We start from the raw sequence: 22,910 nt of genomic DNA, 5'->3' as shown, positions 1-22,910 counted from the left end.
ATTCTTACCATGTGTATGCCATATCCAAAAATTTCATTACTTCATACAGCATGTCGCACCCACTTTTTCTTACTATTGAATACACCATGAATTGTCAAACTAATAGAGCAAGCTTATCTGCGAAATGATCTAAACCTCCCAAACACTTCTTATTCATTTCACAAATATATGTGGTCTCAATTCTAATCTCAACGATGTCCATTTCCACTTGCAGTAGGCCAAACCCCATGTACTTTTTCTGACAGAATCTCAGTTATTGGTTGATTCAACTACTGCTCATCTCAGATGCCCAAATTATTCGCTGTATGATTCCTTTCGCCTCAAAGGTGGTACTTGTGCATATGTCCGTTCTGATATTCTCTGCCAGAGACTTGGCAATTTGGAATCTCCTCTCTTTGATCTTCTCTGGCTTAAAATCTCTCTACCTCATTGTGTCAAATTCATCTGTTGTCTCTACCGTTCTCCCAATTGCACTAATCACTTGGAGCTCTTTGACTTCCTCTCATTGCAACTTGACTTTCTCAAGTCCAACTTTCATAACAGTGAGGTAATTTTCCTTGGTGATTTTAATGTTCACAACTCCAGCTGGCTTCCATTTTCTAGTCACAGCGACCCAGCTGGTCGAGATGCTGAGGCTTTTGCAATTACTAATGACCTTGCGCAGATTGTTCATTTACCTACAAGAATACTGGACAATCCTAATCTTACAGCCAATACGCTTGATCTTTTTCTCACAAACAACCCTTCTAAGTACACGGTCAAAGTGAGAGGTCCTTTAGGCACTTCAGATCACAACTTGGTGATTGTCTCTTCTCCAATGGAACCTTTATCTCATGGTTATTCCCAACCTCGTGTTGTTTGGCATTACAAGAATGCAAAATGGGATGACCTGCGAGATTTCTTTTCCTTGGTCGGATTACTGTTTCAAAACTTCTGATGTCAACATTTGCTCGGATCGTGTTAGTGAAATTATTCTTGCAGGAATGGAATCCTTTATCCCACACTCCACTTTAAAATCTCGTCCTTTATCTAAACCTTGGTTTTCCAATAAATGTGCTAAGGCTGTTCAAGAGAAGAATGATGCATATCGTAATTGGCTTGTTTCTAATTCTCCACTTTCATTTTCTGCCTACATCAAAGCTCGCAACAATTGTAAAGCAGTTATTAATCATTCCAAACTAGAGTTTGAACTGGCTAAGAGTAGAAAACTTGCTTCTTGCCCTAATGGTAGCCAAGCATTCTGGTCTCTTGCCAAAGCTATTGGCCATCTCTGCTCCCACCTCTATCCAAACCAGATAGTTCTGTTGTCACTTCAGCCAATGATAAAGCTGACCTGCTAGCATCCCATTTTTCTTCCAACTTGTATATTAATGATCTTGGTAAAACACCTCCCACCATTCCCAACACGCTCCATTCAATGCCTCCTGTGGTATTCCGTCAAAAGGATCTCGGAAGGATTTTGACGAATCTTGATGCTAAGAAAGCTCCAGGCCCCAATGGTATTTCTCCACTTGTTCTCAAAACCTGTGCTCCTGAACTTACTCCTATTCTTTGCCGCCTTTTATCACTTTCTGATTCCTTAGGTGTTTTTCCTGTTGCTTGGAAATTTGTCATATCCACCCAGTTCTTAAACAGGGTGACAAATCCCTCCCATCCAATTATCGTCCCATTGCAATTACTTCTACTATTTCTAAAGTAATGGAGAAATCAATTATCCGCCAACTCTTAAACTACCTAGAGACCGTCTGTCTGATTAACGATCGCCAGTATGGATTCCGCCAGTGTCGGAATCCATACTGGCGATCCACTGGTGATATTCTGGCTTATGTTACCCATTTATGGAATAATTCAATGGAAAGGTTCGGTGAAACACAAGCTCTTGACATCTCAAAGGCTTTTGATTGTGTTTGGCATAAAGGTCTTCTAAACAAGCTTCCATCTTATGGTTTGCCGACTGTGTTTAGTAATTGGTTATTCAGTTTTCTCTCTGATCGCTCACTGAGGGTGATGGTAGATGGCTCTCTGTCTTCTAACTTCTCCACTAATGCCGGTGGTATCCCCCAAGGTTCAGTTCTTTCCCCCACTCTTTTCCTCTTGTATATTAATGACCTTCTTCCATTGACTGGAAATCTCATCTATAGTTTTGCCGATGATAGCACATTGCATTCCACTTTCCATTTTGAGAAACCTTGTCCTGCTCGATCAGCTTCAATTTCTTGAAAATCTGCTATCAATTCCTTAAACGCCGATTTTCAGGTAATTCTCCAGTGGGGCAAAGACAACTTAGTTGATTTCAACCATTCTAAAACTCAGTCTTGTCTTATATCTCGCAAAAAGGATTCTTCTGCTCCTGTGCTTATCTTTAGTGACACTCCAATTTCTAGGCAAAATGATCTATCCCTTTTGGGGATTACCCTGACTTCTAATCTCTCTTGGCACAAGTACATTAAAAATATTGCTTCCTCTGCATCTAAAAAACTTGGTTTCTCTTTCGGCGTTACTTTTCTTCCAAACAGCTGCTCACTCTGTATAAATCGCAAATCTGCCCTGCCATGGAATATTGTTCCCACATCTGGGGTGGTGCCCCCAAAACCTCTCTCAGGCTTCTTGATTCCATTCAGAAGAGGGCAGTTAGGTTAATTAACATCCATTTACTGTCCAACTTCAAACTCACAGAACCAACTTTTCATCTTCCACATTTATTCATTCAACTGTTGTTTTCTGGAACAACCTTCCTTCATATGTATTTCCTGAAAATTAGTCTACAGAAGTTCCAGCCCAATGTCAACAAATATCTTCTTTTGTCTTCTCAACCTCCAACCTAAGCACGGTACTAAGTACTATAGGTTTTAATACCTTTCGTGTTTGGGGTTTACATAAAAAAAAAAAAAAAAAATACACCTCAATCAGATCACCGTGCAGGTGCCTAGTCTCCAACCACTGCAATTTGCAGAACTTAAGCCTCTCTTGGTAAGGGGATCCCTTCATTCCCCTCACCAATCTTGTTGCTATTCTCTGTACACGCTCAAGTAAATCTACATCCTTCCTAAAATGAGGCCTCCAGACCTGTACGCAGTACTCACACGTGACCCAACTATTGCCTTATACAGAGAGACAATCACCACCTTTTCCCTGCTAGCAAAATTCCTATATATCATTGACAAAATCCCAATTACTCCCAATTACTGCAAAATTACTCCCAGGTCTTTTTTATTTTTTACCACCTTAACCCCAGGGGCTCACATCTGGTGAGTATGGGCTTGGCACACCCAGGGTCCTGAGCTGGATATCATCATTCTTCTCTTTCTTGGTGATTCCCTTGTACTTTTGACACTCTCTCTCTCTCTCTCTCTCTCTCTCTCTCTCTCTCTCTCTCTCTCTCTCAGCAATTTGGGAATTTTCTTTTTTTCCTGGTGCAGCATAAGCCTCAGGCTTCCTTGCACCATATGGCTATTAATAATAATAATAAGTGTAGTATCACACAGTTGGTACGTTTCTCTGGGGTTACTTCTACCCATATGCAGTACTTTGCATTTGTCAAGGTTAAACTTCAATTACCACTTCTTAGCCCATTTGTCCAAATTATGTAGATCCTGTCGCAGTAGCACACTGCCATTAGTGTCATTAACAACCCTGCCAACCTTTGTATCATCTGAAAACTTCGACACTAAGCCTGATATACCTTCATCAATATAATTGATAAATATACAAAACAGAGGACCCAAACCCTGTGGGACTCCACTAATAATATTAGTCCACAAAGAGCAGCACCCATTAATTACCACCCTCTGTCTTCCCCGATTTAACCATACTTTTATCCATTGTAGCAACCTACCCTTAATACCATTCTGCTCCAATTTCTACAAAAGTCTTCCATGCGCAACAGTGTCAAAAGCTTTCGTGAAATCCAAATATATGATATCAAAATTATTTTTTGCATCCAGTTCCTTTGTAACCACATCATAATATCCTATCAAATTTGTCAGATAAGACTTTCCCTTAACAAACCCACGCTGTGTCCGAATTATTGCTGCACTCTTGTCTAGATGATCCTGCAATGCATCTTTAACCAGTGACTCCATTATTTTACCCGGAACAGAAGTTAAACTAACTGGTCTGTAATTACTCGTGTCACCCTTCGATCCCCCTTTGTGAATTGGGGATACATTTGCACATCTCCAGACCGTGGGAACCTCAACTGAGTCCAAGGATGCTCTCATAATTATGGCTAAGGGTTTGCTTAGTTGCCTTGCCTGCCGCCTCCTTTAATATAACTGGATAGATCCCATCCACCCCAGGTGCTTTTCTTACATTTAACTTCAACAATTTCTCTTCCACTTTGCTCTCAGTTATAAGAAGATTTAACACAAGAAAAGTAGAACAGGCATTAAGGGAAAACAAAGGATTTAAATCAACAGCCATGAGCAGTAATACAGAAAGACAAATATACTGAAACTGAAGAATAGCGATGGTGTACTTATAAACAGCAGAGAAGGCATAATTCAAATAGCAGAAGACTGCTATAGAGAATTATACAAGGAGCAAGGAACAATTTCTCCTCCACTCTGCTCTCAGTTATTACAAAATCATTAAGCACCCTGCTACAATTTGATAACCTTCTGCCATTTTCAAACCTTAATAACTCGTCATGTGTGAATGTAGATGCAAAATACTCATTCAGTTTGTTTGCTATCTGAGTAGGATTATCAACCGTTCGAACCATTGATATCAAGTCGACCAATCAGATTCATACCCTTCCTTTTAGCGTTTATATAAGTAAAGAAATCCTTGCTGTTTTTCTTAGTATCTTTTGCCAAAGATTTCTCGTAATCTGCCTTTGCCTGCCTAACCTCCTTTGTGACCTGATTCAGACTAGCTTATATCTGCCATAGCCTTCTGAGTCGCTTGATAATTTATATGCATCCCATTCATCCCATTTTTCTTCTCTGTTACGAGTCTCATTAGTTCATTTGATAACCATTTAGGCCTAAACCTTGAACAATATTTCTTAATAGGTATGAAACTTTTAGTAGTTTCCACGATTAATTCCTTGAATGCTTCCCACTTAGAATTTACTGTTGGTAATATCGTCAGTTGATTCCACTGTACAGAATTTAAAAACCTTCTGAGACCATTGTACTTCACCTTTATGGAAGCAAAAACCCTTTCCTTTACCCCTGATGGTAATTAGATCTTTAAGTAAATCCCACATCGGTACACTGTCATCACTGCCACCTAGTGGTTCCTTTATCTGCAAATTCTTAATACACGAATGATCGCTGCTGATAACCAGATCAAGAGTATTACCCTCTCTGGTTGCCTCTCGAACATGCTGCTGCAGAAAACAATCATCCAATAAATCCACAAAAGTCTTACTTCTGTGTGAGTGACCAACCCACAAGTTCCAGTCAATATCTGGGAAGTTAAAATCCCCCATTATAAGATATTCTGATTTACTAGCCCACTATTTCTCTGTACATAACTGTTCATTGTACTCATTCGAGTCATTAGGCCTATTATACACTCCTACTCTTATTTTTGCTTTCACAGTGCTTATGTCACACCAAACTGAGTCAACAGTGCACTGTTCATCTATATTCACTGGATGCACTTTTGAATTTATGTTTTTCTTAATTAACAACATCCTGTCTGTACACATTGTACTCACCAAATTCCAGTTCTGCATTCCTTATATCTTTGTGACACCACGTCTCTGCTATCCCAACAATATTCACCTTTGATGTCTCGACCAACACTTCAAATTCATCAAATTTATTTACTATACTTCTAGCATTGGTATACATGCACGTATTCTTATTCTTAGTTACCCTAACACATCCCATATACCCACCTGTTTCACAATGACTGCCATCAGTCCCTGAAATGCCCAGCTCCCCTCGCTCCCAGTTGCTACTTATTCTAATAGAAGTTGTGCAAGAATCACCTTCACCTCTGCCTGCGGCTACTTTTAACCTTTTAGTCTGTGAATCCCCACCCCAAAGCTAGCAGTTTTCCGTCCCACCTAACACTGCCTCGACAGCATATGCATATATTCTTGCACCCTTTCTATTTAAGTGTATCCCATCCCTGTAGAAGCAGTCTCTCCTGTTAACAAGCACAGACCATGCTGAAAATAATTTTACCCCTTGAGCCTTGCACATTCCCTCCAGAGCCGAATTGATTGACAAGGCTCTCATCACATATTCCCTCCTATTGTGTTTGGGTAGAATTGCAGACACTTTCAAATATAACCCTAACTCGCGACGTTTTTTGCAACATTGACCTGTACTTGTTAAGTAAATCTGCAGATCTCCTACTCTTAATGTCATTGGTGCCAGCATGTATAACAATATCACCCTTTGTGCTCTTAAAAGATGATATATGCTTTACAACGTCATCAACTTTTGCCCCTGGCAGACATACCCTGGTCCTGTTCCATCTATCCTTTTTCCACAATATATTCCCAGTCTCCCTGACAATAGAGTCACCAACAAGAAATTAGTTCCTTTGGGACCAGTGCATTCTTCCTTGGTGATTGCTGCTGTGTTGCCTGATTCCCAGGAGTGAGCTTCTGCATTGAGTTGGGCAGCTGAGAGCTTGATGGGCCCCTCATATAAATTTCTTTGAGGGCATCTACTCTATACCTCAAGCTCTCATAGATGCCCAGTAGAATGCTGAGTTGATGTCTAATTTCTAGACACTCTCTGCACCTGGCACACACAAAGACAATCTCCTTGGCTAGATCATGTTCTGTTCCAGAGAGTTCGGCAAACATTTCACAAGTTGCACATTTTTTAGGCTGTGATGCATTGGAGAATTGCCTCCCCCTCAGTTCTCCCCTGAGTCACAGCACTTCTGCCGCTTTGTGCCCGTTGCTTTGCTGCTCTAGTCTGGGGCATGATATTTTAAATTAATAAGATCAATAAATTTAATTAATTAATTGTCAATACTATGCTATCTAATAGAATCCTAAATGCTGTGATGCGTATTACGCTATATAATTATACGTTAGAGCTGCCTGGTTACCACAATTAAAAATTTGAATTCCCTACTACTCCCTACTGTAATGCAGCATTTCTCAAACTGCGTTCCGCTGAACACTAGTGTTCCGTGAGATGTGAACAAGTGTTCCGCAAAAAATTGTAATTAATAATTAAAAAAATAAAATAAACAAATTTTGCATATTTGTAGCATACACCACTTTTGTATCATTATAATATTTAACATATATTTTTTTTTTCGGTTATTAATATACTGCCATAGACTAATAATCAAATAGACCGTCGAACTCATTATTTTGGTGGGCTTTGCATAGAGAAGTATGCTTGAAAAAAGGAACTTTAAAATGAGAAGCAAAGTACTTCTAGTAGCGCAACTGTGGTCAATGAAAATGAACACAATAATGTCACACTTCAAAGAGAGAATGAATCGCACTTCAAAGTGAGAATCGCATCCTTTTGTTCCCCAAAAAATCCGACGTGAAAAAACAGGAACCAACTAAAAAAGACCAAAATGAAAGTATAATAACAGTTATTTGAATTTCGGCTTTACATAAAAATATGTTCCTGACACACACACAGTGCATCATATGTAATAAAATATTAACAAACAGTTCTTTGGCTCCCGCTAAACTTGTGTTTCATAAGTGTTCAGTGAATATGTTGTGAGATGAAAAGTGTTCCGTGACTAAAAATGTTTGGGAAACTTTTAAAATATCTATATTTTACAGTAGAGTTTGTTTATTTATTTTATCTTATTTTATTTGTAATTTCATTTTATTTTATTTATGTCTATAAAGTTATAATTGGTCAGAGTTGGTGGCATCAATTATAGAGAGTTTGGGAAATGCTGCTGCAATGAATAATCGGAGTTCAAACAAGTGTAAGAATTGAGAAACATAAGCGTAGGAATTTTTTGAGAGCTGGTGCCTGCACAATGAAATTATTTTCACAGAATGTTTAAACTAGCTCATGCTAAAACACCAGAGATTTGACTTTTACTGATACATAATGGCTTTAACTTGTGATTTCCAGTCTTGTTTGTGCACAGTAACACTCTCTTTATTATTTTTTGTGGCCTTTTTAATATCCACTGACATGTACTTAAATTTGTCAGGGAGAAGTTTATAGTACAGCACTGTTTCATTATAGTTGTACAACTGCTCATCTGTGAATTTGCCATCCTGAATCACATTAAGCAGAAATTCAGGAAAATGCTTCTGCTGCTGTAATGGTACCAAATGCAGATTCGCCTACAAGACTAACACAGGATATCCCATGACAAGCCTTACATCTCCAAAGACTCTACAAGAGTTTTAAATGTGTCATCATCTCCACCAAGTAGCTTATGAAATTTAAGTACCTGTGCTTTCAAAATTACCCCATTTATTCATTGACTCATTCACTGACTTGACTTCTGTAAAAACCACTTGCATAAGCATTGGTTTACATCACTGTTTTCACAAATTCTACTTTTTTTTTTTTTTCTCTGGAGGCCTACTTCAACTTCTATGGAGTCTATGAATTAATGCAATTTTTCTTCCTCTTTCATCCAACTGCTGATCGTTCCTTCTGGAATTCCACACTTGTGAATTATACTGCATTTTGTTTTGCCACTCTTGACTCTTTCAATAATCTTCAACTGTATAACTTTTACTTTTGGTGGCCATTACTTCAGTCCTATGATTTACTAATTTTGCTATGTATTTATTTCTGATGCCCTAGAATCAACCTTTTTTTTAGAAAATTAAATCAAAACCAAACTGTCCGGCTTATCATAATGCTGAAGTCACGTGATTTCTCCATAAATCACTTGTCACTTCATGATATTTTTTGTCTAAAGGGCCAACTTCATCATTGCTATGTGGCACCTTAGAAAAACCAGAAATATCTTACCTACTGATCCAAGCATATTCTTATACATTGATTCAGATAATTCTGTGTGCCTCTATTGGCAGATTTCATGCAAGGTAACAAGTGCACTGGTAGATTCAGATGAAAGGACTCCATAATGATTGCAAAAATGTTCCAAGTTAAATGGAATGCAAAACTAGAGCATTCCCTGAGTAATTCTCACACTTATGTCTATTGATTTATTGTTTATATACAAGAATAAAAACATTTCAAAACACATAGTTCAAAATTCATTTCAAAGTATTCTATAAATAAAATAGAATTTCAGTTAATTCCTTTAAAACACAATACATACAATATTAGCCAATTCCAATCATTAGCCAAAATATGCCAATAAACTACCGGTGGCCTTAGTAATCAAAATGTAAACAAATGGCAGTAGAATTATCCATTTTCTGAGTTCAATCATTTTTAACATGTATGAAAATGCACAAGGTGTGCATCAATTCTAATATATGTTTTAGCTCATTTGGCTCTAACACTTATCTGCTAACCCAGCAACATTAATTGCAATACCATCCAAGGAAAGCTTTTATTCTAATTTCATTAAAAATATTCAAAACATTTCACATCAGTTACAGCAACAATCAGCTCACTAATGCAAAGCAATATCTATTTTCAATAATGAGTGCTCAATGATAAGTTAATTATGTTATAAAAAAATGCTCCTACATGCATTAAACAAATACTTTTATTCAGAAAGGAAGTGCAGAACTGAAAATAAACATGACCACATAAATGACTAGGCCAAACATGATACTAAAAACAACTTGATACAGTTAACTTATTTATGAATCAGCAATTAATTTTGTAATACAGCGCTCCGAAATCACTAAAGTAGCAGTCCATTTAGCCTTCTCCCCCCCCCCCCCACAGACTTACTTGAGGTATATTGTTATTATGGAGAAGCAGATTCTACGTTGTCGTTGAATTTTTTTTTTAAAATTGCATCTTCAGTTCCTCAGATTCATAACTAGACATTAGAAATTTTACAACAAACTCATCTAAAGACACAAGTTATGCAGGTATTCAGTTAAACACACACACACTGGAAATATTTGATTTATTGTTTATAGGTTAAGAGATAAATATAACAATAATAATAACTAAGGAATAGATAACACTACTCTGCGTTTCGAAAAAAAATTCACTGATGTTTTCTCAGAAAAGGGTGTTTCTGAATAATTTTCTAATGCTCATATCAAAAATGACTTGTTTCTTTCCATCATGTCAGGTTTCTTAAAAAATTCATGAAAGAAAATTTGATTTTTCACAAATTTTTATTAATTTTGTCAGAATTTATGCACTGAAATTATAACATATAACACAATACTACCTTTGCCACACTTTTATATTTAAATACATGTTGAAAACACTTAAAAAGGGCAGAATGGTAAAAAAGTCCACTAAACACACCTCTCATTTTAAAAACTGAACTAATGAGTCAAATTTTTGTTTCTTTGATTTTCTTGCATATCATTCTACTTCAGTCCTTGCAGCCACTCTTCAGCATCCAAAACAGTCAGCCATCATGCTGACATTCTACCTCCTCATCTTCATGTCTTAATGTCCTGGTGAAACCTCTCACCTTGTTCTTCACTAACACTTCTTAAATTTTCTGAGAAGTAGTCAATGTGGGAGTATAAAAAATGTACCTTGACACTCATGTTGCAGCCCAGCTTTTTGAAGACTGTAAACATATTTTCAACTACAGTCAGTCCTCATATAGCACGATAGTTGTGTTCCTAGAAACCATCGTGCAATGCAAAATTGTGCAATATAAACAATGGCCCTATGGGAAAAATAGGGTTAGGTGCCGACCACCCAAGATTGAACACACATTTGTAACCAAAACATTACCAAACACAATAAATAATCATAATAAAATTCTTACGTATTTTATTAGGACTATTACGTAATAAAATATTGCTAATGCTTTTGCTTCTATCGTAAGCAAACTTATTTTTTTGTTTGATTTTCTATCCAAACAGATGACAGCCGTTCCATCTCTTCCAATTCTTTGTGTCTTAATCTAATGGATTTTAATTACACTTTGAGTTGTTCCTGATATGAAAGTCGTTTTCATTTTCTCTGCATTCTTTGTAATTCTCGGCATTGCCTCATTTAGGTCTGTAGCACGTGCAATATCACATGGTCTTTCATTTCACTCAAATTGTTTCACAATTTCATATTTTTTCTCTATTGACAGAGGCGGACTGGTCATAAGCCTTACCGGGGAAACCCTGGTGGGTCGGTGGCCAGTGTGATTTTGGCCATAGTATGAGGCCACTATAAATTTTCCCAGATAAAAATTTTGACACAGTCCGCCTCTGTTTATCGATACTGCTTTTCTTTTTCTCTCTGAATCTGCAGTGTCTTCACTAGGATGCTTCCTTTTCACACCTTTTAAGAATTTTACTCATTTTTAGGGAATAAAGAACAATTACAAAACGAGGAGGTACGCTTGATACACATAAACAAAGCTGCGTGCGTGTAGCAACTGAATAAACAACACCGTAAAGGCAGAGATACACTATTAACACCTCACATTTTACTAAAGCACATTTCTAGGGGTTACTACCATAAAGCAATAAAAACAATTTACAGTTGCGTTTCTGCTAGTGGAATCTGTTATAAACTGATAGTAAACTCAATCTAATTGCATTTGCGATTATACCGATTGCTGGAATTGTGTTGGTTTTTATGTTATTATGGTGAAATGTGTTTCCTCTTCACTGATATAAAAAACATAAATACATTTTCAGAATCTTCTCTTCATTCCTATCGTGTTGCGTTCGGTTGGGGTGATTTTGTGTTCGACTGCCATTTCTTGTAAACACAAAGGCGAATCGTGCACAAGTGAATTCGGTTCGTGTTATATAAGATATCGTTCCCCTATTTATAAATCGTGTATGATCGAATTCGTGTAGTGCAAACACGTGTTATACGAGGACTGACTGTATATCCTTATAGTCTGGATCCTTTTTTGTTCCCTAAGAAGTTCTCAATGACTGTTTTTTTTTTTTTATTCAGAGTTCCCTCAAAATCTCAGTCCCTCATCAGTTTGCGAATTTGTCGTCCAACAAAAATACCTTGATTTAGCTTCTCTTGGGTGATCAATGGCAATTTAGTACAAAAGTAGTTGAAGCAGGGACCTTCTTGAGGTAAAGCTTTCACAAACTGTTTCATCAAACCCAGTTTAATGTGCAAGGGTGGAAGGGGGACAGTTTTGGGATCTACCAGTGGTTTATGAACTGTAATTTCTTTGATCCAGGCAACAAACTGCCCCTCTTTGGCCAAACCTTGACACCTGAGTACTTATTCCTTGCCCGACTGTTCCACTCACACAAAAAGCAAGGCATTTTTTGTGTAGCCAGATTGCTTTCTAAGTAACATGCCTCTCACTTTAAAGCCAGCACAGGCCAACAAACCATGTTCTTCATAAGTAATATTTGTCAACAACTTTTTGAAGTTCTCATCTGTTTCTTCTGCAAATGCACAGAGTGAATTAAACCATATTTATTTCCATTGTAGAGCAACACACCTTTAAGACTCCTTTTTTTTTTGAGTCAATCAAAGTCTCTACTGTGTAGGATTGTAACTAATTCCTAAATAGTTTATTAAGTTATTTATATTACTGTAAAAAAAACCATACAACCATCCTAAGAAAAGTAAGGGATAGTTCTTGTTCTCAGTGTCAGTACCATGAGAAAAACATCTTGTGTACTAGAAAATTTTTTGACTCGCGTCTAAAACCAAGGAGTTCTGCAAATTCCTTTGGTAAATTTAAATCTCTTACCGGATCATCGTACAAACTTGCAGGTTAGCTTCAAGTGGGACTGGTGTAATGGCAGGTGGAATATTAGAACACACACTGATTTCTCTTCTTATTCTTTGCATTGTATCCCTCTACATTAACTAAACAAAAGTAACAGCTATCACAGTGGTTTGTAGGCTCCCACCAAATCATGGAAATTGCAAATGGCACAGCATTCTTTTTACCATTTTTCCACAATCTCAGTGCTTTAACACAGGTTCAGCAAACTTTATGTGGAACCAACTGTTTATCTTGGTCACCAAGTTTCACTCCAAAATAAGCACAATACACATTTTTTTTAGAAATTCTGTAATATCTTGTTTTTACTGGAGGACTACATAACTTCCACAAATATAACCAAATAAGTTTGGACTATTCAAATACTTGCGTGAAGGCATTTTACTCACTTTTCAACACAAGTTTGACATGATAACCTCAAAAATAAACTAAGCTCATACTGATAAAAATTGCTGCATGGACTGCCAAGATCAAGAAACAAATGACTGAAGGCAGTGTCTGAAGGCAAATGACTGAAGGCACTGAAGGCATTTGTGAAAAAAATGGTACGTGATAGAAAAAAACAAATAACATTTATGAAATCAGTGTAAAAAACTAAGTTAACAACAGCTATTAGTTTACAAACATTGAAAACCATGCAGAGTGGTGTAATCTCCCATATGTATACCACGAACTAGATAGTGTAAAGTTTAACGTAAAACTAGATAGCAAGTATAGTAGTATCAATCAATAAAATTTACTAATCTTATTATATTTCATTGTCAATTAAATTGTACTTTTTTTTTAAACTAAATACACATAACGACCTAGTTTTTACAAACGTACCATTATAAATTGATATATATAACTTGACAGGAGATAAGAAAGTCATATAATGTAACTCTGAGATAATATTCGATACTGAAACACACACACACACACACACACACACACACACACACACACACACACACACACACACACACACACACACACACACACACACACACACACACACACACACAGGGTGATTCACTACCAGTCCGACAAACTTACAGGAGGTGTAGGGGACCACAAAGACGAATCGGAATCACATAGCATTGCAGGGTCCAAAATGCCTTCGTCATGTGGTAGAGGACGTTGAATGGGAGGTCGCATGAACAGCGATCCCGCTGGAAGTCAGCATTTGCGAACCAGTTCCCGAGGCAGTAGGATGGACGAGTATTCAAATGTCGAACTGGCCGACATGCAGCGTATGGAGTTGCGGACTGATACGGGCACGCCGCTCTGCGCTTGTACCAGGAACGCTTCACGCACAGGCGTGCTCCTCATTATACGATTTTTGCATGTGTCGTGAGACTGGTTGTTTCACGAGAGGTACCATGAATCGAGAGCGAACAATGAGGATGCCAGACAATGAGGAGAATGTCCTATGTCTTGCAGAAGGCAATCCGAGTATGAGTACTCAAGCGATAGGCCAACGATTGAGTATTTACCAATTCACTGTATGGAGGATACTGTCAACAAACCAAATGAGTTCATACCATCTGCAACGTGTCCAATCATTGGAGCCTGCGGATTATCCACTCCTGAGAACTTTTGCTATTTGGTTTCTTGAACAGAAACGGTTTGCAAATGCTGACTTCCAGCGGGATTGCTGTTCATGCAACCTCCCGTTCAACGTCCTCTACCGCATAACGAAGGCATTTCGGACCCTGCAATGCTATGTGATTCCGATTCGTCTTTGTGCCCCCTACACTTCCTGCAAGTTTGTCGCACTGGTAGTGAATCACCCTGTATACATGAAAGACACTGCAATGTTATTTCCACCTTGGTTGTTTTTTCAAAAAATTTTTTCAAAAATTTATTTGGTATTATTTCAATCTGTGCAAATCTTATCGTTTTATTTTCCGGTTCATTCCCCTCCCTTTCTTTCACAACATATATCGCTCCCAGGGTATACAGTATATTCATTAGTTTTAATTTTATACATATAGCTCATTAACATGTTCTACCTACAATATTTTATACTTAAAATATTTTATATATACAGTAATACCCCGACTTACGCGAACTCGGAGTTATGCGGTTCTTGATTTTTTCGTTTGGCAACACTGCCGATCTTCAAGGTCGTTTTTCATATGCTATCGATATACGATGCAACGGCGGAGAGTGAGAGCGAAAGATGAACAAAATTCAACTTTGCTGCCGCATGAGCTGCACACATTACAAGAATTTGCATTCCAACTGTCATATTTATATGTGTGCGCTCGAATTCGTGCTCAACTTTTGTCGGAAATTACATTGTTTTCACGAATGAAAAAAAAACTTTCCAGGCTTTAAGGTTTCCAAAGACCAATTAACAATGATGGTCGGCAGGAATGCAGCTGGTGACTGCAAGTTAAAACCTCTCTTAATTTATCGCTCTGAAAACCCAAGAGTTTTAAAAAATATATCTAAAATTATCTTACCAGTGATTTGGAAGTCAAATCATAAAGCTTGGGTGACAGCTTCCGTTTTTGAGGACTGGTTTGGTCACCACTTCATACCCGAAGTCGAACATTATTGCAAGTCTAAACAGATTCCATTTAAATTGATCCTTCTTATTAACAATGCACCCGGTCACCCTCCTGCCACCCTAATTAATTTCAACCGACGTGTGAAAGTTGTGTTTTTGCCTCCGAACACAACCAGCTTGCTTCAACCGATGGACCAGGGAGTCAAAACATTCAAGGCATTCGTTTGCACGTCTGAATGAAGCTATGAGACAAAATAGTGAGATATCTGTTAAAGACTTTTGGAAACAATTCAATGTTTTAGATGCCATAAGAATCATTGAAGAATCTTGGGATGAAATTCACAAAAAAACATTGAATGGTGTCTGGAAGAAACTTTGACAGAAGGTCTCAGTTCAACTGAAAAGGGCTTAAAAATTTTAGAAAACAGACTCCAAAGGAGAACGTGTTATAGCTACAAAGCAAGGAATAAAAAATTATTAGCTTGCTACAAAGAAATTCTGCGTGAAAAAAAGAAATCGCGCTGTGTCGTCAGACGAATTTGTTAGATTTTATGAAGCCATCAACGTCGAAATAACTTTTTTTTACATAACTCATTTATTTTTTTAATACATAATTTGTATTAATATGTATAAATAACTGCAATTTTATTAAATATTTTTCTTTTAAACTAGTGTTTTTGTTAGTCCTTGGTCCCAATTAAACAAAATTTATATGTATTTATATGCAAAGTTGTACCCCGACTTACACGAATTCGACTTAAGCGATTTGTCGGACCCACCTATTGCGTAACTTCGGGGTATTACTGTACATATACACATTATGGCTGTAGGGTACGTTTTGCTATAGCAGTGTCCCCGATCCATAAGTTATGTTATTGTAATTCAGACTTATCTAATTTCAAACTTAATTCCCCCCCCCATATCATATAGCTTCTCTATATCATTATTCTTGATTACACACACACACACACACACACACACACACACACACACACACACACACACACACACACACACACACACACTCAAATACATATATATACCGAAATACATACATATAGAGTTACAATACTTAGTTTAATTTTTAACTTCAATAGAGATTTTGTAGGTTATTACTTAGTATCGGTAAGGGTATCCAATCCACATGTTTTACAGCTCAGGAAAAATGCAAATGTTTTTAGCTACATTTAGCCGCTTTATTGACTTAATTGTTATATTAAATTATTTTCTATAAGTAGCTTATAGACCTAGTCAAGATCCTTGGTTTATTCTGAATTTAAACAGCGAGATTTTGAAAGTTAATTAATACTTAGTGTCCGCAGATTTACCGTTCGTAACTTGTCGTCATTGTTATATGATACGTTATATCCCGTACTAGACAGCATTAGCTTAGTATAGTATAGTATATAATATTATCAATTAATCAGTAAAATTTATTAATCTTGTTAAACTTCATTGTCAATTAAACTGTACTTTTTTTTAACTAAATACATATAACAACTTAGATTTTACAAACGTAACATTATTAATTAATACAAAACTTGATACGGAAGTTATATAACGAAACTCTGAGATAATACTTGACACTGAAAAAAAAAAAATATATATAGTATTATAACTGCATTCAGATATAAGTTTAGGGTTATAGTTTTCTGCTGAAATTGAATCGAAATCATGACTCAGACCAGAGCAGCAAAGCAAAAGGCTCAAGCTAATGGGAGTGCTATGGCTCAGGGGAGAACTGGGGGGGGGGGGCAGTTGTCCTCTGAATCATAGCCTTTTAAAATGCACTGCTTGTTTGATGTTTGTGGAGCAAATCAGGTATGGGACATGATATTGCCAATCAGGCGACAACTCAGCGTTGTGGGCCTATATGAGAGCTTGAAGGACAGGGTGGATGCTCTCGAAAGATCTAAATTGAGGGGCCCATCAAGCTCTCAGCTGCCCACATCAATGCCAGAACTTGCACTTGATCATCATGCAAGACAGCGGCAACCCCCAAGGCAGAATGTGCTGGTCCATAGGAACTGTTATTTTTTTTGTTTTTTTAGGAGCATCAGCACTCCTATCGTGTCTGGGCAATTCTGCCCAGACACGATAGGAGTATATGATGAGAGCCTTGTCGATCAATTCGGCCCTGGAAAGACTGTGCAAGGCTCAAGGGATAGAACGTTTTCCAGACCGGTCTGTACTTGTTAACAGGAGAAACTCCTTCTACAGGAATGGGATACACTTAAATAGAAAGAGTGCAAGAATATTTGCTAAAGCTATCGAGGCAGTTTTAGGCGAGTTGGAAAACTGCTAGCATGGGGGCATACAAGGATTAATAGATTAACAATAGCCGCTGGCAGAGGTGAAAGCGATTCTTGCACTGCTTCTACTGGAACGAGCACGCGATGTAAGGAGTGTTTCCTAGTCTAATCAAGAAGCCTAGAAAAGAAGATGCAGGGTATTTCAGGGAGTCATTGTGGTACAAGTAAACGCATGGGTTGTGTTTGGGTAGCTAAGAATAGGAACAGATGCATGTATACTTGCACCAGGAGTGAGGTAAATACGCAAGAATAGGTGCATGTATACTTGCGTAATTTATTTACCACACTCCTACCAATGCTAGGAGTGTGGTAAATAAATTTGAAGAATATGAGGTGTTGGTCAAAACATAAAAGGGAGATATTGTTGGAATATCAGTGACATGGTATCACACAGATATAAGGAATGCAGAACTGGAATTTGGGGAGTACAATGTGTAATGTGTACAGGAGGGATAGACAGGATAGGAAGGGAGGAGGGGTTATGTTATTAGTTGAGAAACACAAAATCCAAGGAAGTGCAGCCAGTCGACATCGCTGGACAGTGCAGTGTCGAGTCAGTTTGGTGTGACATAAGCACTGGGAAATCAAAATTGAGAGTAGGAGTGTGTTATAGGCCTAATGACTCTGATGAGTATAATAAAAAACTGTACAGGGAAATAGAGTGGGCCAGTAAATCAGAAAGTCTTATAATGGGGGTTTTAAATTTCCCGGATATTGACTGGAATTTGTGAGTTGGTCACTCACACACTATAATAAATCCACAAAAGCGCAAGGCTTTTGTGGATTTATTGGATGATTGTTTTCTACATTAGCATGTCCAGGAGGCAACTAGAGGGAGTAATATTCTTGATCTGATTATCAGTAGTGATTTGTCATGCATTAAGAATCTGCAGATAAAGGAATCACTAGGTGGCAGTGATCACAGTGTGCTGAAGTGGGATTTATTCAGAGGTAACTACCATCAGGGGTAAAGGGAAGGGTTTTTGCTTTCGTAAAGGTGACTATGATGGTCTGAGATAGTATTTAAATTCTATACGGTGGGACCAACTGATGATGTTACCAACAGCAAATTCAAAATGGGAGACACTCAAAGAATTAATCTTGGAAGTTACTAGGTTTTCCGTACCAAATAAGAAATATTGTTCAAAGTTTAGGCCTAAATGAGACATGTTGTTGTTATTTGGTTTTTAGGAGCATTAGCAACTAAGGCCATATTGCTCCAGGGATATGCGATGGTCATTTCCTGACCTTTCAAGGACTCAAACCGAGGTCTAATCAAGAAGCATGTGCTATGCACTGCTGCTCCTGCCCACGGAGGCGGCAATGAGACATGCAGCAGAGAAGAAAAATGCATGGGATACATACAAATTAATGGGTGATATGGAAGCCTATAATAGATATAAGCTTGTCTGTAACCAAGGCAGAAAGGAGATTAGGCAGGCAAAGGTAGATTATGAGAAATCTTTGGCAAAGGATGCAAAGAAAAACAGCAAAGAGTTCTTTACCTATGTAAACTCTAGAAGGAAAGGGATGAATCAGATTGGTCCACAGGATATTGATGGTTCAACTGTTGACGATACTGCTCAGGTGGCTAACAAACTAAATGAGTATTTTGCATCTACATTCACACATGACGGGTTATTCAGGGAGGAGAATGCCAGAGGTGAATTAAACTCTGGCAGTGATCTAGATTTTTTTGTAACAACTGAGAGGAAAGTGGAGGAGAAATTGTTGAAGATAAACATAAGAAAGGTACGTGCGGTGGATGGGATCTATCCAGTTATATTAAAGGAGGCAGCAAAGGAAGTAAGCAAATCCTTAGCCATAATTATGAGAGCTTCCTTGGACTCGGGGAAGGTACCCATGGCTGGAGATGTGCAAATGTGACCCCAAATCACAACGAAGTCAAAGGGCCACAAAAGTAATTATAGACCTGTTAGTTTAACTTCTGTTCCAGGGAAATTAATGGAGGCTAGTTAGTTAGTTAGTTATTTTGGTTTTTAGGAGCATTAGCAACTAAGGCCATATTGGTCCGGGAATATGCGGTGGTCATTCCCTGACCTTTACACATCCTTCGTATTTGGTGGTGACAGGCTCAAACCCCGGTCTAATCAAGAAGTGTGTGCTATACACTGCTGCTCCTTCCCACCTGGCTACAGAGGCGTTATTTTTGGAGGCACTGGTTAAAGAAGCACTGCGGGATCATCTAGACAAGACTTCAATTATAGCTCAGACACAGCATGGTTTTGTTAAGGGGAAGTCTTGTCTGACCAATTTGATTGGATACTATGATGTGGTCACAAAGGAACTGTATGCAGAGAATAACTTTGATATCATATATTTGGATCTTAGAAAGGCTTTTAATACTGTTGTACATGGAGTACTGCTGCACAAATTGGAGCAGTGTGACACTGTAAGCAAATTGCTGCTATGGATAAAGGGATGGTTGAGTCGGAGAAGACAGAGTGGTAATCAATGGACACTGCTCTTCGTGGATTAATGTTATTCGTGGAGTCCCCCAGGGTTCAGTGTTGGGTCCATTGTTGTTTTCTGTATTTATTAATGATATTGATAATGGTATATGAGGCTTAATGTCCAAGTTTGCAGACAATACGAAGGTCAGCAGGTTTGTTAACGACACCAATGACAGTACGCTGCTGCAACAGGATCTAGAAAAGTTGAGCAAGTGGGCTGAGAGGTGGAAACTGAAGCATAACACTGACAAATGTAAAATACTGCATATGGGAAGCAGTAACCCCAGAAGTGGTAGAGAGTGAATAGGATTTGGGGTAATTGTGCAGGCAGATACGAAATTTTCTGACCAGTGCAGACAGTCTGCAAGAGTAGCTCATCGTGTCTTGTCAATGATATACAGGAATTTTTCCAGCAGGGTTAAGGAGGTGATTATTCCCTTGTATAAGGCAATGTTCAGGCCACGCCTTGAGTACTGTATACAGGTCTGGAAGACTCATTTTAAGAAGGATGTAGAACTGTTGGAATGAGTACAGAGAAGGGCAACAAGATTAGTGAATGGAACAAAGGGTTGCTCTTACAAAGAAAGGTTTAAGTTTTGCAAATTACAGTGTCTGGAGACTAGGCACCTGCGAGGTGATCTGATTGAGGTGTATAAAACCTTGAATGGTTTGAGCATACTCAATGCTGATGGGATTCTTCCTCTTGCTCAGAATAATCGCCTGAGAGGGCATAAATTCAAATTGAGGAAAGACAGTTGTAGGATAGATGTGTGGAAGTTTGCCTTTAGCCAGCGAGTGGTTGATTGCTGGAACAAAGTTCTATCTATCATAGAGTTGATAGCTTAAATAGATTCAAGGCAGAACTAGACAAACATTTGGAGCGAGTGGATGGACGAAATGAGAAGGGTGTGTATTTTTTTTATTTATTTATTTTTTTTTTTTTGGCTGATGCTATATAAGCTTGCTTTCTTGTATCATGTGCATTTGCTGATGCTAATCTTTCCATTTCATTAAAAGAAAGCAAAAAAAAGGTTTTTTTTTTTCTTGTTCCCCTAATATTAATAAGGCATTTTAATTATACACAAAATGCTAATTTTTGTTACAGCTTTCACTGCCTAAACAATTCTTTAAATGTAGATATTTTGGGGGGTTAGCTACTTAACCGTTTCAGCAGTGAGTTTGCTGAACATATGTGACCTTAGGGCAGTGACTTTTAAAATGCTGGTGGGCTCTGATTTTTTTTTTATTTTACAAAATGAAAACTTTGTGCATGAATGCTTTCAAATATTAATTTGTTCTTAAATGTATAATTTTGAGTGAAATGTTTAGAAATTAAATCAGAATTTTAAAGGGAAAAAATTTTAATGCAATAATATTCTGCACATCTATTTACTAAATACTCGATTCAATGTCATCCCTTCTGAATCCAAACAATTGCAATCACCTCCTAGAATTTTCAAAACTGTTTTTGTGCTGCCAATTATTAAAATCTACTTACTATTGGTTTGAAATAAATGAGATGCCAATAAGTACTGGAAGATTTTAAGCAATTCTGTGCATAAATGGGCATATATTTGAAAAGTATTTGAAGTAACCTTGAAAAATGTAAATATATATATATATTTATGCTTCACAGCCCAAACATGGAAAAAAAGCCTTCTCAGCAAATGTGTATTTACATTCGTTGAGAAGTAAAAGCACTTAAGTCATAAATATGTTTCATTGTTTTTATTAATTAGAACTTACTTTTACACTTTCAGTATCCCTAATGCCTAGTACATATGGGTTATCTACGGATATGACCTGAAAATGAAAGAAGGAAATGATTTTTGAAAATATTCAGCAAAGAAATCATATATAAAATGGATGTTCAACTTACATTATTTTGTATTAAACATCGGTTATATGTAAGGTGTGCTAATTAACGTAATATATTTTCAAAACATTGGGCAAAAATCTGCCTTTTGGCAGAACTAATCAGGCTACAGTTGTTATGCCACTCCAGTTCATAAGGTTTGTCACCTAAGGCAGTCTGATTTACATTGTTCTGATATATATCATTTTAATATGACATTATTCATAGTTTTAAAATTTAAAAAAAAAAAAAAACACACACCTTTTGCTGCTTTTCTTTCATTGAAAAAGCATCGCAAATGACAAAATCTCAACAGCAGGACCTTGTTTCTGACAATTATGCTTGGCCATCTTATTTAACACTAAAGACTTAAGATAGCAACATACAACTTGTTCCATGTCAACAAATATGACTATTTTGTTACAACCAGGGTACCAAGGGGTGATAGCAACATTCAAAGCCTATTAGGAACCACGTAAAACTAATCACCAAGTGTGAAGGTGAGGACCAACCATTAGTTCAGGAGTTTTGGAAAGAATGCAATAGTAAGAAGTCACAGACAACATTGCAGCATCGTGATAGGAAGTCACTCATTTTAAGATGAACAGTGTATGGTGGAAAATGGCTGGAGTGCATTTTCGTTATCCAGGAAGTTGACAATATCTCTGAAATCCACTTAGAGATGATATAATTAGCTGAGTTTCGATTCAATGAAATCAACAGAAGTTTTCATATATGTCACCATTAATAGAAACAGTGTGATAGAAATTGAATGATGGTGAACTGACTAATGAGGATCAAACCGAGTCATGTTCTGACTCGGTTTGATCCTCATTAGATCCTCAACAAATGGTAAGAGTGTAGGATGAAAAGGTAATTCAGTCAGCACTGGAAGTAAAACAGCTCACAACAAAAAAAAAAAGATGGATGAAATCTTCAATCTGTTTGAGAAAAGATGATCTAAAATTGGGCAAGATACACAAAAAAACTATTGTATCACTAATCCTAAAGTAGTATGAAATTGC

General features: G+C 37.4%; 1 protein-coding gene across 2 annotated transcripts in view; it reads right to left on the bottom strand.

The window, feature by feature from the left end:
• Pyroxd1 (pyridine nucleotide-disulfide oxidoreductase domain 1) overlaps nucleotides 1-22,910 on the bottom strand; it is a 143,968-nt gene that overhangs the window by 77,995 nt on the left and 43,063 nt on the right. For both annotated transcript variants that reach the window (XM_090387499.1, XM_090387500.1), the window contains exon 5: nucleotides 21,777-21,833. In XM_090387499.1, the coding sequence (XP_090243625.1) occupies nucleotides 21,777-21,833 (57 nt within the window). The remainder of the gene's footprint in view (nucleotides 1-21,776; nucleotides 21,834-22,910) is intronic.

Source organism: Mastigoproctus giganteus, chromosome 13, assembly GCF_048544385.1.
Source record: "Mastigoproctus giganteus isolate SK-2022 chromosome 13, ASM4854438v1, whole genome shotgun sequence".
Taxonomy (NCBI): Eukaryota; Metazoa; Arthropoda; class Arachnida; order Uropygi; family Thelyphonidae; genus Mastigoproctus; species Mastigoproctus giganteus.
This window is presented reverse-complemented; position numbering and strand designations above follow the sequence as displayed.